Raw genomic sequence first — 14,932 nt, 5'->3', positions numbered from 1 at the left:
CTGATCAATGTAACCTGTTCTATTACCTTCCTTTTAAGGGTTCCATAGGAAAAAATGACTTAGAAGTCCTAGAAATATATCAAGTATGAACACTAAGATTATATTTTAAAGTCTATTCTTAGCTTAAGAATTAAGCATACCCCAAATATAAATGCATTGTATTCTGAAATAGTTATAATACATAAAATCTTGAATCTTTGAAAAAATTGTTAGCTTGTCTCTTAGTTAAAATATTATTGTAGAATAGGAATTCCTAAAGAGTGTTGTTATAAAGAGAGAGGTATAAATAATATATATATATAATAGAAGTTTTGTGATAAAGTGGAAATATAGGCAGTTGGTATCATACTACAAAAGCAGTGAATCAACATGTATACCCATGGCGGATTCATGTCAATGTATGGCAAGACCAATACAATATTGTAATTAGCCTCCAATTAAAATAAATAAATTTTAAAAAATCATCACTTAAAAAAAATACTTTTTTCATTCTTGCTTTGTAATGCTTCTAAGCTTTTCCCCCTCTTGTTTCCCTTTTAATCTATTTCCTTTCACAGGAGTGACATTGAAGAGAATTGAGAGAAAATTACCCAGTTTCTTTGTCTCTATTTCCATTCTTTCTACTACTATTTTGTTATCTTTTCTTACCCTGCCTAATGGTACATAGGATAAGATTTTGTTTAGCATTCATATGAAAGTGATATCTAAGATCAGTTATAAATTTGTTGGTCAATAAATAGTTTTCTCAAACTCATGAGATAATTTACTGAAGTTACATGTGATATACTGCCTGGAAATAGTTGCCATCATCCTGTAGTCAGTCACTGCTTTATGATAGCATCAAGATTAGTTTAGAGACATCCCTCATCTGTGTTGAGTGGATTGTATGCAAAAGCGGGTACAATTATTTTTGCTTTAAAATGAAGTTAACACATTTCATTGAGAGACAATGTGTGATTTTGGAGTAATCACAAAGTAAATAAGATCTTGCAGGTATTTTCATATAAAGTGGGAACTTTAGCTACTCAACTCTGACCTCTCCCTAAAACAAAACTTCACTAGCTTGGTCCTCATTCTCCATGGCTGACTGATTCACTGTGACGATACACTCTCAAGGGACAGAGAATATATGGTGCCTTGGTCTACCTTTTTGCAGGAAAGCCCCATGCTGTGTCTCAAAGACATCATCTGTAAAGTCATTTCACAAAGAAGAGCAGGAACCCTTGTTCATGATACCTGCACCTTTTCCAACCTCAGTGAGATGTGAAGAATTAATGCCTGTGAAGCACTTGGAGCTCCTGAAAATGATGCACTAAGTCAATATACTTGTTATTATGCCTGTTGTTGTACTTAGCTCAATGTTACTCTCAATTATTGACCATCATATATATTACATAAAATTTTACTTCCTTTTATAGAAGTTATTCAGAATAGTAAAAAAAAAGAATTTTACCATAATATATGTGCATAGTTTTTAGAAAGAATACTATACAAAATGTAATTTCAACTAAGTCTATTCAAAAGAGCCAGAAGAGGAAAAAAAATAGATTTTCATGAATGATCTTTGAATGGAGTCTTACTGCTTTTTTTTTTTTTTTTGCTATTTTACAACATCAGTTTATTATAATCCTAAAAACTGTTTTTTAAACATTGTTGGATGAAAATTGTTAAAGATTTCCAAAAAAGGGAAGTTTGATAGCACAACTCTATTTGGTCAGAGACACAGTCTTTATAGGGAATCTAGGAGCTTTCTGTTTATAAAATAAATCCAGTATTATTTGTATTTTTTTCCTTTGGGATATAAACAACGAAAAAATTGTAGAAAAGAGTCAATACAGTAAATTATAATGTTATCACATTTAATCTATCAATCTCAGTGAGAAATCCCAGAGCTGTTCATAAGATAAGTGACTTAGATCAGCCACAATCCTTACTGCTTTTTAAAATCATGCAAAGTAGGCAAATGAAATAATGGGACAATTGGATGCTCCCTTTTTATGATCAGAGTGAAGGCATGGTATTGTAATTTTATAACATTGACCATTATCTTCTCTTTTAGTTTTTTTCATTCTCAAAATATCTACTCTATAGAGTAGAGATTTGCTAGCATTACCCTTCGAGAGCCCATTCTCCCTTGGTCAGGAAGCCTTTCTTCTGCTCTGAAGTGCATGTTCCCACCCCCTGCTTGCTGTTGATGGCTCAAGTCTACCAAAGAAAGCTGGAGTTTCTTGTGCATAATCCAGCCTCATTTCCTTACCGCGCCCCTCCACCGCAGCTCACTCGCTTCAGTGAAAGCCTGCACATTGTTCAGCTCCCAACCACAGTGCCTTTTCCAACCCCTCTAATCAGAGTGCGCTCCCTGAACTCAAGAATCGCTTATATACTTCTTCATAGACTTACTCTGCCTGTAGGCTAGTTCGTTGTCAGCTATTTTATTTGCAAGCTACTTGAAGGCAGGGTCTGGACTTGCTACATCTTCATTTCTGTTACTATTTTAAACGTACTAATGACTGCCTGAGTGAATAACCAAATGAGTGTTAATTTTCTTCATGACACTAACTCCTAAAGTAGCTTAAACGTTTTGAAGAGAAATTGATCTATATTGCAAACAAAGGATTTTCAAGAGTAACTGAAAAGTGTTTTATGAGAGCACTTTTCTAAATCTTTTCAAAATGTGAAAATCTCAGCTCTAGATTTCAGAGTAAGGGGTAGTGTTCAGTAGCAGCCTGAGTGCTGGAGCATCAAGGACTATGTAATGTGGAGTGCTTACTTTTAAAGCATATTTCCCCTTTTGAAAATGATACCCTAATGAAATTTACACTTGTCCAGCATGCCAGGGCCCAGGTAGCCAGGTAGATAGCGTAAGTGATTTAAATGATTTGACTGCCTGAAAGTGAAGCTTTTGTTTCAAATGGAAATATTTGGGGTATCTTAATGACTTTCAAATCATCTGTTCTAAGGTTTTATCAGTCTCAAAATATTTTTGGATGTCATACACCAACTTCAAGCTTGTAATTGCTTTATTTGTGGTTAGCGATTTTACTTGTATTTTAGACTTAGCCTTCTCTATTTTCTTTCATTGCCTACTTATTCAGTTACATGAATATGTACAAATTAAGAGCAAACAATCGTTAGAGATGCAACATATTGCTGCTAAGTCGCTTCAGTCGTGTCCGGCTCTGTGCGACCCCATAGACAGGAGCCCACCAGGCTCCCCTATCCCTGGGATTCTCCAGGCAAGAACACTGGAGTGGTTTGCCATTTCCTAGAGATACAACATAAGTACATTCAATAAATTTAACTAAAACATTTCTATGACATAACATACCACAGCAGAAACTCTGCTATTCAGCTGTTTTTATTTTGAAGGCTTTATACAACAGAAGATATCACTGACTTCATCTGCCATCAAACAGAGTAAGGACGCTAGAGACTTGTTTAAATTCACTATCTTATCATTGTTTTTCTTAAAGATGGTGCACTTGATAGCTTTTTGTTTTTATTTGAGAAATTATGGAATTGGGGACATCTGTGCTTTTAAAAAATCTCCATATAAGTTTAAAATTCCTCTGTCAAAGTTATGATTTCTATGAAAGTACTGTGATATATATATCCTGTCTCCCTTGTAGTGCTTCATAGTGCTTTAGCTAATAAGGCAATACTCATATTAAGATCATTAACTGAATATAATTTCATCTCTTCATGATGTCTTCATGAGTAGGATTGAATTATCTTACTTTCTAACAGAGCTTACATTGTCATCACTGTACTCTTTTGCTTCTCAGACTTTAACAGGCAAGAGATTGACTCACGGTCCTAGCCTACAGAATTTCTGATTGAATCAGTCTGGGCTGGAGCCTGAGACTGTGCATTGCTAGCAGTCCCCAGGTGAAGTCAAGGCTGCTCTTCAGGGGATCACATCCTGAGAACCACCCACGTCTTTGGCAAAGAGCCAGAGTCCAGGTTCTCCCCTCCCCTCCCTAAGAGAGGCTTTGTCATTGTGGTTTCTTCCCTCTTCTAATTAAACCATCAGAAGTGATGAAATGTACTAGTAGTCAGCTGAGAAATAAATAAAAAGGAGATTCACCTATTTATACTAGATATTAGGCCAACTATTTTGGGAGGGGCACATCAATGAGTACATCTTAACCCTAACCTTCAGGTCTTAGCGTGTGGTAGGGGGAATGCAGAAATGATGCATGTTTATAGGTATAATATGCTGTAGAACATAGTAGACCTTGAAAAGAAAGGCAAGGGATTATGAGAGCAGGAGCAGCTAGAGAGTTGTGATTATTAAGGGAATCTTGAAACCCTTTTAGAGGAAAGGGTAGATTTTTGGGGTCTTTTTTTGGGGGGTGGGGGGGAGTTGTTGTTGTTCTGGACTAGAAGAGAGGAGAGAAATTTTAAACACAAAATTTTTAGTACATATTTTGAAATGAATATGACAATGAAGTAGAATAGCAAAATATATTACTCTCTTCTGAATGGCATAGATGGCCATCTTAATCATTTTTATTAGGGTAAAAAAAGTATTACATGAGTCTGCTAAACAAATATTGAATAATTTAATCAGTAATATATAGAAGGGGCTAATTCCCAAATTCTAACTATGAGTTTGGATATTTTTCATCTTTTGTAAATATTATTTGCTTCTGAAAACAATTTTGAGCAGAATGCTTTATTTTCTTCAATAGTTTATGATAGTATGTTCTTCTTCTTTGGTTCAGACCTTAAAAAAAAAACCAAGACACACTTTTTAAAAGGAAAAGTCATTGTGACAAGAGAAAGAGAATGTGCAATGCAAGCAAACAGGTGTGATTCCTTGCAGGAAGCTTTCATTTGAGTTCAGAACTGAGCAGGCCCAGGTGCTTGCTTTGTAATCACTTGTCAGGCTTCAGTCATCTTTCCTACAATGGCAACTTCCACACTTACATGGAGACAATAGAGTAAATTCTTTACAATATTAATTATATCCAGTGTAATGGCTCTACTGTCTAAGATTGTCTTTGTAAAATATATTTATTTATTCATTCAAATAGACATGGACAAAACAGACATCGACTTTACAAAATTTGCAGTCTAGTGGGTGAGGTATGTTAAATAAGCAAATACCCTGGCTTCTCTTCAGATCAAAGATAATAAACAAATTTATCCATGAACACATAATTAAGAATATTAAATTCTGTAGAGGAAAAAACTAAATTATGGTACTATGAGTGAGAAAACAATGAGAGAAAATTCAGCTTGCTGTATAGCGAGTTCAAAGCAGAAAACAGAATATAAGTGAAAAGTCCTGGGGTAAATCGTTTGCTTGGAAATGAAATAGGGTCATTGGGTAAATTGTTTGCTGGGAAATAAATAAGGCCATGGTGACTAAGGCATAATAGTGACAGGAGAATGTGGTGTGAAGTGAGATGGAGAGATGAGCAGGGCTGTTCCCAAAAGGCCTTGTGGGTTTTTTGGTCTGTTAGTTGTGTTGTGCTGACTAGCTCTTAAGCATCCTTTCGGTTTTTGTCTTTTTTTATACACCAGTATGATGTGCACTGGGCTTCCCTTGTGGCTCGGTGGTAAAGAATTCATCTGCCAGTGCATGAGAGGCGAATTTGATCCCTGGGTCGGGAAGATCCCCTGAAGAAGGAAATGGCAACCGCTCCAGTATCTTTGCCAGTGGGCAATAGTCCAAAGGGTCGCCAAAAGGTCGGATACAAATTAGCGGCTAAACAACAACAATGATGTACGTTAGCATTCTTTACACACACAAAGAGTAGCAAGTGGAAAATGTGTGTTAAGAAGAGAGGAAATATGTGGCTGCAAATGCAAAAGTTTGTGTATTCCACGGTCACTTTGTTGCTGTTCAGTTGCGAAGTTGTGTCCCACCCTTTGCAACTCCACGACTACAATTTGCCAGGCTTCCCTGTCCTTCACTATCTTCTGGAGCTTGCTCAAACTCATGTCCATTGAGTTAGTGATGCCACCCAACCATCTCATCCTCTGTCCTCCCCTTCTCCTGCCCTCAATCTTTCCCAGCATCAGGGTATTTTCTAATGAGTCAGCTCTTCCTATCAGGTGACCAAAGTATTGAAGCTTCAGCTTCAGCATCAGTCCTTCCAGTGAATATTCAGGGTTAACTCCCCAATTATTAATGCTATCATCTGATGATGAAGAAGAGTTTCAATTAATTTAAACTTTTTCAAAACAGATCAACTTTTCCCTTTTGTGGACTTTGGAAAACTAATATGGATTTTTTGCTACCATTAAACTTACCAACTCAGAAAAAAAAGTTTATCAATATCTAAAAATATCGGATTGGGCAAAATGTCTGATATGAGTATAGTATTGTGCTTAAAGATGTGGGTTTTGCTCAGTCCTAGATTCAAATTCTGACTCTGCCACTTTCTAGTTTGAGCGTTTGGGCAGAGATCTCATCTCTGTGAATCTCCTTTCCTAATCTATAAAGTGGGAGGAGTGATATCTGCCTCACAAGACTGTGGAAGGATTAAATGAGGTATGTAGATGTCTTAAAGGGCTTCCCAGGTGGCTCAGTGGTGAAGAATCCACCTGTCAATACAGAAGACGCAAGAGATGCAGGTTTGATCCTTGGGTCAGGAAGATCCCCTGGAGGAGGAAATGGCAGTCCACTCCTGTATGCTTTCCTGGAAAATTCCATGGACAAAGGAGCCTGGTGTCCATGGGTAAAAAAAGAGTCGATCACAACTGAATGAGTACACTGGTGTCTTAGCCAGGAAGCTCTTGTAAACAAAATGTAAGTCAAGGATTAAATAACCGATCCTTTATTTGGGTGCTTCTAGTCCAGGGCAGTGAGGGTGAGGAAAAGGGAGAGTGAAGTGTCTTAGAAAGAGTGAAGTGTCTCAGAAACAGACTGTGAGACAGGGATTTGGCTCATGAGTGTTGTTGGGGGGCATTTGGGGAACAACATTTTGAAGGGAGGGGAAGAGGAAAGCAGAGGGAGAAGCTAAGCTGCATCAGAAGTCTCCATCAGTCCCAGGAAGCTCTGGGATTCAGATGGGTTTTGAGGGTAGTGCCACATTGACACAGAGGCCTCTATATTCCTTCCATCACCAGCTATTGGGTGCAAGCTGGGGTAGAGGGTGGCAAAACCTGGGATGGGGCAGCTGCTTTTCTCTGGTGGAATGTATTTAGCTCAAGCTGTCAGCCACTAACACTCAGGGCAGCTGTCTTGGGTGCTTTGGTCCTTTAGTGAGGACTGAAGGGAAGACCACGGGGTGACTCCTGCAGTCCCAGACCACTGCTTCACATCACATCCCAGAGTGACTCAACCCGGCACAGCAGGTGTGCCTGCTGTTTTTAGCCACACAGGTTTTCTCCCAATTTGCAAGGAGACCTCTTAAAGCAGTACGTGTAAGGCAGAAAAAAAGGGGAAATTTCTCTGCATGAATCTTCCCTGTCCCTCGCTTCCCACTGTTCAAGGTTTGTCCCATGCTTCCTGCCTTGTAGGAAGCTAGACTCCGTGCTCTGCTTCATGGAATATTATCCACAAGGTGCACACTAGTGTGGAGAGGGAAAGGAGGAGCTCATTGAAGAGATTTTAAAAAGCATAAAAGATTCCTATTCAGTGGAATAGATAAAGTAGCCTAGTACCCCGATTACAGGAAACATTCTCTAACAAACACCTAGCCGTTACTTTGAGCAAGCTGTTACTTTGAGCACTTTAACAGAGATTAATCAATTTCATCAACACAATGGCTTGATGGAGAAGATCCTGAGACTGATAATAAATTTGCATTTTACAGATGAGGATATTAAGGCTCAAAGATTAAACAGCTAGTAAGTAGCCCGGCAGGAATTTTATAACCAGGTGTCATTTCAGAGCCTCTGTCGTTAACTGCTCTGCTTATATTGCCTCCAAGTGGCTATTACTATTTTTATTATTATTATCATGTTAGACTATGTAAATATTTTATTATCATTATAGATATCATTAGCAAAATGTATTCAAATATGTAAAGCTTTAGATAGTTTCAGTAATTTTTGGCTTTATTTTTACAAATGTCTCAAAATGTTTTGTACATATAAACACTGGTGCAGAAAGTCTTGGGACTTATCCAAGTTTCATTAACTATACAGTAGAAAACAAGATCATAAGATAAAGGAAAATATGTGTGGTTCATTTGGCTCATTTCATCTCTTTATGTGTTTCCATATTTGTACAACAGGGCAATTAGTTATACCTATCCTGTATCTATCACAGGATATTTTTTTCAGATAGAAATTAGACTATATACCTGAAATGTAAAAACATATTCATAATAGTCTGAAGCTATTTGGGAAAGTTTGTAATTGTTTAAAAAACATTTTAAAAACTGCTGGATTGAAAAAATAGGTAAATTTTATATTTTTGTAGAGAACCCTAGTTACAGTAGTTTCCAGCTTTTAATCTTTTATGGGTTCATAATTTTCTATTGCATCCTTTACACTGAGCCATATCTTCATCTCTATTGCTATAACAAAAAACCTGTATATCAAGGATAAATAATTTATTCAGCTCTTCCTACTTAGTTATTTAACAAAGAATATTTAACATGAATATAATGGTGATGTTCAGTACGACTGTACATGTTCAAGTAGAGCAATAAATCAGCATAAGATTGATTTTTTCAGTAACTGTATGAATTTATTTAATTAATTAATTTTGTGGTTTGAGATTACCCTCAATTACTTTTTCTAGGGTTTTTCAAATTTCTTGGGTTATTTTGTGGGGTTTTCTAGTTCCTTCTGGATTTACTCCGTGTTTATATGCTGGAAACTAACATTCTCTTACATTCCTCTCAGTTTTAACTCTCCTTGTCAAGCTTCTTGAGTACATATAAATGGTTTTAATTTTATGTTTCCATGTCCTGAAGATGAACTGTTTTTACTTCTTTAAATAATTTCCACTGCTGATTTTGTATCCAAGTCCTATTTACTTCTTTGTACCTTACCTGTTTGTGTATGTGTTCAATTTTATTGGGCCTTTTTTGTTCTTATGTTAGATCTCTTCATATTCATTACATTACTTATAGAACACAAACTTCTTTATAGATGTGTTTTTTAATTTTTGTGATCATTCAGAATATTGCTGTGCTTATCTTTGAGGTAACATAAAATTGGATCATGCATATTTGAGTAATTATCCTAATAGTGGCAGTTCATTGGCTATTTTAAATTCTCTTAAAGACTTATAAGAGGAATTATTGAAGAGATATTTATTTTTTATATAATATCAAAAGTAAAGATGAAAATTAATGATGTGCTCATTTTTTAATGTAATACCTGATTGTTATTTTTCCTGGTAAAAATTCTCATTTATTCATATGTAACTGCCTTGAAATCTGTACCTAAGGACAAAGAAAGGTCACCAATCCCTCTAACTCCTGGTTCTTTGTCAAAAATGGACACAGTTAATGAGGTTTGTTTGGTACAGAACAAATTCTCAGACACAGATAGAGATCCTTTCAATGGAAACAAATTTGTTTGGCTTTACCAGGTTACTTAGCGATTAATAATAGCCTTGAGATGCAGGTCAGAAAGGTCGTTGTACCAGCTTGCCAGCACAATCTAAATGTGCAGCCAGCCCCGCTCTGTGGGTACAGAAGCCCCCAAAATACTATGCATAAAGTAAAACAGGCTATTTTCTGACTCCTTTTTTCATATTAATAAGCAATTTTCAAGAGAAGGGTGGCAAAATGAGGGCCATGCCACTCCAAGTAATTCATTTATTTTGCAATTTAATCTTATGTTGGAAAAAATAGCTCCGCTGCAATAGCAGGGCATGGTGATTTTTAAACGTCAGTGTGTTTCATAAGTAACCTTGTATGAAGTATTGTATTAGTAGCCTTTAACAGAAAATTGCAACAAAAATATTTCTAGTCATTGCAGTAGGAACAGGACTCTTTTTTTTTTTTTTTTAATTTTTGGAATTCTCCTCTCTAGTTTCCCTGCTATCTTTGAGGCATGTGCCTAGAAGGTTTACTTAAAATTTTACTTATAGAACTAGATAGTATGTTACATATTAAAAAAAAAAATAAAGTACAATTTCAAAACATTATTTTAATATGAGTGGTTAAACTTGTTCTTTGAAAATAAAGGATTATTCTCCCATAGTTTGATATTATTATTCTATTTAGTAGGTATTTTTCACATAGTATATTTTAAGAGCTAATTTTGTGTTTAAATTTCTTAGATATACATATATAAATGATGAAAAGTTTCATTATTTTAATGGAATTTGTTACACTTAAAATGCTGTGAACTTCTGTGTACACAGTTTGACTTTTATTCTAATAATTGATATAACTGAATAAAATGTCAGCCTTTAAAAGACAAGATAGTACATGTAATATTGTTGATATTATTTGAACTGTTTAACTGAAGTAAATTTAGACTAAATTAAGTATATGTTTAAAAATCTACCATATTTTTAAAATTAGCCAATAAGTATGTAAAATAAACAACTAGAGCTTTGTAAATACCAAATTTAAAGGAAATCAGTAGTTTAGATGTTTTCTTAGGATATTTAAGTCTAAAATGGTTAATCTTCAGCCAAGGAAAATGATAGCACAGTAGTTAAGTTACTTTGCATTTAATATAGTCCCTTAGCTACTGAACTGATTATAATATGTAGATATTTGATTTTCAAAATTTCACCACTGAAAGATCACTTAAATGCTTTTTTAAGGATTGCAAAGATTCACCTAGAATGTGCTGGCAAGATTGATTACTCCACTGATTTTGATGAATGTGGAGGAAGGTTGCCCCTCAAAAACTGACTTGATTCTCATCAGTGAAAGAATTAAAAGGTTAGTGTATCTTTCGTATCACAAATAACCGCAAACTTTCACTGCAGGGAAGCCTTGGAGGAGTTTGCAGAGATGAAAGAAAGGGAAGAGAAGAAGGCAGACCTCGAAAGGGAGGAGAAAGAAAGAGATTACCAGGCTCGAAAGATGCATTACCTCCTCAGCACAAAGCAGGTTGGTCTACCTGTCCCTGACAGCTCACGGGAGCCGCTGGGGCCCCCAGCCTGACAGAGATAAACTACCAGGCTGAATGGGACATGACTTGTTGAAAAGATACGGCAAAGACACTACTTCGAGTTCAATTCTCTGCTGCTCTGTAGGTGCGCGCAGGCACCCCGGCTGCCCTGTGACAGCGGCTTCGTGGAGGCAGCTGGGCCAGGCTGCTAGAAAGGTCCACGTCCACCGCCAAGGGCACAACTTCGTTTCCAAACCCAGACTGAGTGGCTCATGGTTGTGTTGTGAATTGATCAAGAGCCAAGAAGTTATTGAGTTGAGGTCGCTTTCATGTTATGTTATCTCTGTGAACTGAGAAAATGTTGAGATTAAAACCATCCTTTCTAAATTCTGATGCAAGTTTTCAGGTGTAGCTTTTAATCACACTACGTGAGCAGTTGCATCTTCATATAGAGATGTACATGTGGAATCTGGAATATTAAGATGTTTCTTTTCTGATATGTGGGTAGGTTTCAGTAACTCAGATCTCCTCATGGTTACTAAGAAAATATACACTGCATGTAGAATATTTTGCTCACAAAGAATAATATTGTTGTTGTTGTTGTTGTTTTTTAAAAAAGCATGAATTTAGGGATTGAAAAGTGTTTTGTTACTTGAGCCTGAAGCAGTGCTTATTCAGTCATGTCTGACTCTTTTGCAACCCCACAGACTATAACCTACCAGATTCCTCTGTCCATGGGATTTTTCAAGGCAAGAATACTGGAGTGGGTTGCCGTTTCCTTCTCCTGGGCATCTTCCTGATAGGGATCGAATCCGAGTCTCCTGCATCTCCTGCGCTGCAGGCAGATTCTTTGCTGCTGAGCCATGGGAGCAAGCCCAATGGGAGCTTGAGGCTGTAAACTAGCAATTTCTTGGGTTTTAGTCTTTCTCCTACACGTCAAGCCCGATTTTAGGGTTCTCGCTGAGTTGCATATGCAAATCTCTTCAGACAGGGAAAGCCAGTCCAATCCCAGTGGGAGAGAGTGAATCTGAGACTGAATGTCTTCCTTAGAGGTATCTAAGGTCAAAACCATAGGAAATACTGGGCTGGCTGTGTACATTTGGAACACAGGTCTCTTGTACCTCTGGCTTCTATTTGGTAGTCTGAACAACAATACTTTCAGTAATGATTACTATCTTAATATTTACTTTAATTTGGATAGCTGAATTGTCTTCATTTAACAGGCAAGGAACTGAAATTCAGATAATTATGTGACTGGCCATAGACACAAAATTAGTAGTAATAAATAGCTCTGGTGTTCAAACTGAGGTCTTTCTACTCTAAATACCCAGGTACTAATTTAAAGATAATTTGAAAACTAAAAAATAAAAGTATTTTCAATTTTATTATAAAATCCATAGCTATGTAAACATTTTAGTTGTGTGATTAGTGGGCTACAGTTTAAAGACACAGAATATCAAATGTTTTTAGCAAAACTCTTTTTTTCAAATGTTAATTCAGTTCAGTTCAGTTCAGTTGCTTAGTCATGTCCAACTCTTTGCAACTCCATGAACTGCAGCACACCAGGCCTCCCTGTCCATTACCAACTCCCAGAGTCCACCCAAATCCATGTCCATCTAGTCGATGATGCCATCTAACCATCTCATCGTCGTCCCCTTCTCCTCCTGCCCTCAATCTTTCCCAGCATCAGGGCCTTTTCCAATGAGTCAGCTCTTCTCATCAGGTGGTCAAAGTATTGGAGTTTCAGCTTCAAAATCAGTCCTTCCAATAAACACCCAGGACTGATCTCCTTCAGGATGTACTGGTTGGATCTCTTTGCAGCCCAAGGGACTCTCAAGGGTCTTCTCCAACACCACAGTTCAAAAGCATCAATTTTTCGGTGCTCAGCTTTCTTTCTAGTCCAACTATCACATTAGTACATGACCACTGGAAAAACTAGAGCCTTGACTAGACAGACCTTTGTTGGCAAAGTAATGTCTCTGCTTTTTAATATGCTCTCTAGGTTGGTCATAACTTTCCTTCCAAGGAGTAAGCGCCTTTTAATTTCATGGCTGCAAACACCATCTGCAGTGATTTTGGAGCACAGAAAAATAAAGTCAGCCACTGTTTCCACTGTTTCCCCATCTATCTGCCATGAAGTGATGGGCCTGGATGCCATGATCTTAGTTTTCTGAATGTTGAGCTTTAAGCCAACTTTTTCACTCTCCTCTTTCACTTTCATCAAGAGACTCTTTAGTTCTTCTTCACTTTCTGCCATAAGGGTGGTGCCATCTGCATATCTGAGGTTAAGGGCAGCTATAAATATATCCTGTAATTCTTTAAACCTAGTACTTATTCTTGGTGACAGTTTTTTTCTTTTGAAAATTTTGAACCCCCTTTATACTTATAAACTTTCTTAATCTGAGTTCTGTGTGGTTTACTTATGATTGGTAGTATGATAGAGAAAGCAATTTTAAAAATGAAGTGGGATTTAATTGAAGCATCTGTTAATTCTGTTTTATCCAGAGCTGTATAGTCATTGGGTATAAATGTAATAAATTGGAAACACCATAAAGGCTTAGCTGTTTTACTAATAAAAATAATGCAATAGCATATATCCATGGAGTGTTTACCATGTGTCAGAGAATGTGGTAGATATTTTATACATGTTATTTTTAAAAGTATTTTGATTTCTTTTCAGGTTTAAATTAAGTGCCTGTTTTAACAAATCATTTCACAAACTCGACCAAGTAACTTGACTCATGGATCTTTATGAATTTTCAAACAAATTGCTATTGTGTTTGTGTTAACAATACAAGCCAACAATGCTCCCATTTTTTCCTTGTTTATCCCATCCTGACTGCTAGTAATATCTATGTATATAAACTTCAGTTTAGTGATCACTTGTCCCCAGAACTTCCTGGCATCCAATTAAATGATTCTTACCCTAAGTGAGAGCGTGGCTGCCAGCTCAGCTTTGTCTGTTATAAATGCCCACACTCTTTCTACTGTACCATACATAGCCTCAAGGAAGAATCATTGGAAGATTACCTAGAATTGTCTGAGCCTCTGTTTCACTCTGCACCTTGAAAGAACATTGTGAGGATTAAATTTAATATGTTTAAAATATTTCCAGGCCCTTAGAGAGCATTCAGTAAATGATAACAATCATATTATTAGAATTTAAGCTGTCAAGGATAAACTAAGACTCTACACTTTGACTTTCTTCTGTTTGTTTTAGCTGTTGGGAACTCTCATTTTCTCATTTCCTTTCTTTGCTTTCCTTTAATTATTAAAGAAAATTAGTTAGAAATTTTCATAATGATGCCGCCTACCTCTGCATTTCATACCTGGCTTCACCGACCTGAGGGCAATACAGGGAAACAATGTTTTTAAATCACCTCCCTAAGAGAGGAATATTGTAAACATGTCAGGAATTTTCATTTGAATCTTGCAAGTTGATATATTTTGTCATACTGATCTTTACTATTTGATCACAAGTAACTGAAAATAAAAGGACAGGCCTTTGAAACTATAGACGCACTTTTACTAGACACACTTTTGATCCCAAGGCAATCTTCCGGCTTCCTTTCTTTCCTTCTCTTTTCACTCTCCCTTCTTTCCTTTTCTTTCTTCCCTAATAGAATAGTGACATCATCCTGGTCTCATCTGTCTACTTTGGTCAGGGGATTAGTTGTACCAACTGGAGAAGGCTACCCACTCCAGTATTCTGGCCTGGAGAATTCCATGGACTATCCATGGGGTTGCAAAGAGTTGGACATGACTGAGTGACTTTCACTTTCAACAGGATGGTACTGGAAATTTTAAATGTTTTATTCCTTATATCCACCAAATTGCTTTCCTTAGCTTTAAATAGGTACTTTTCATCATGATATTAAAAAGTTGAATTTTAAGACTGATATTACAGGTACAGTTATAAATCAGCTTCACCTTCACAAAAATA

General features: G+C 36.6%; 1 protein-coding gene across 2 annotated transcripts in view; it reads left to right on the top strand.

Moving 5' to 3' along the window:
• SPATA17 (spermatogenesis associated 17) overlaps positions 1–14,932 on the top strand; it is a 217,263-nt gene that overhangs the window by 96,745 nt on the left and 105,586 nt on the right. For both annotated transcript variants that reach the window (XM_070474511.1, XM_070474510.1), the window contains exon 6: positions 10,865–10,988. In XM_070474511.1, the coding sequence (XP_070330612.1) occupies positions 10,865–10,988 (124 nt within the window). The remainder of the gene's footprint in view (positions 1–10,864; positions 10,989–14,932) is intronic.

This window comes from Odocoileus virginianus, chromosome 11, assembly GCF_023699985.2.
Source record: "Odocoileus virginianus isolate 20LAN1187 ecotype Illinois chromosome 11, Ovbor_1.2, whole genome shotgun sequence".
NCBI classification, from domain to species: Eukaryota; Metazoa; Chordata; class Mammalia; order Artiodactyla; family Cervidae; genus Odocoileus; species Odocoileus virginianus.
Note: the sequence above shows the minus strand (reverse complement) of the source record. Positions and strands in the feature narration are given on the sequence as shown.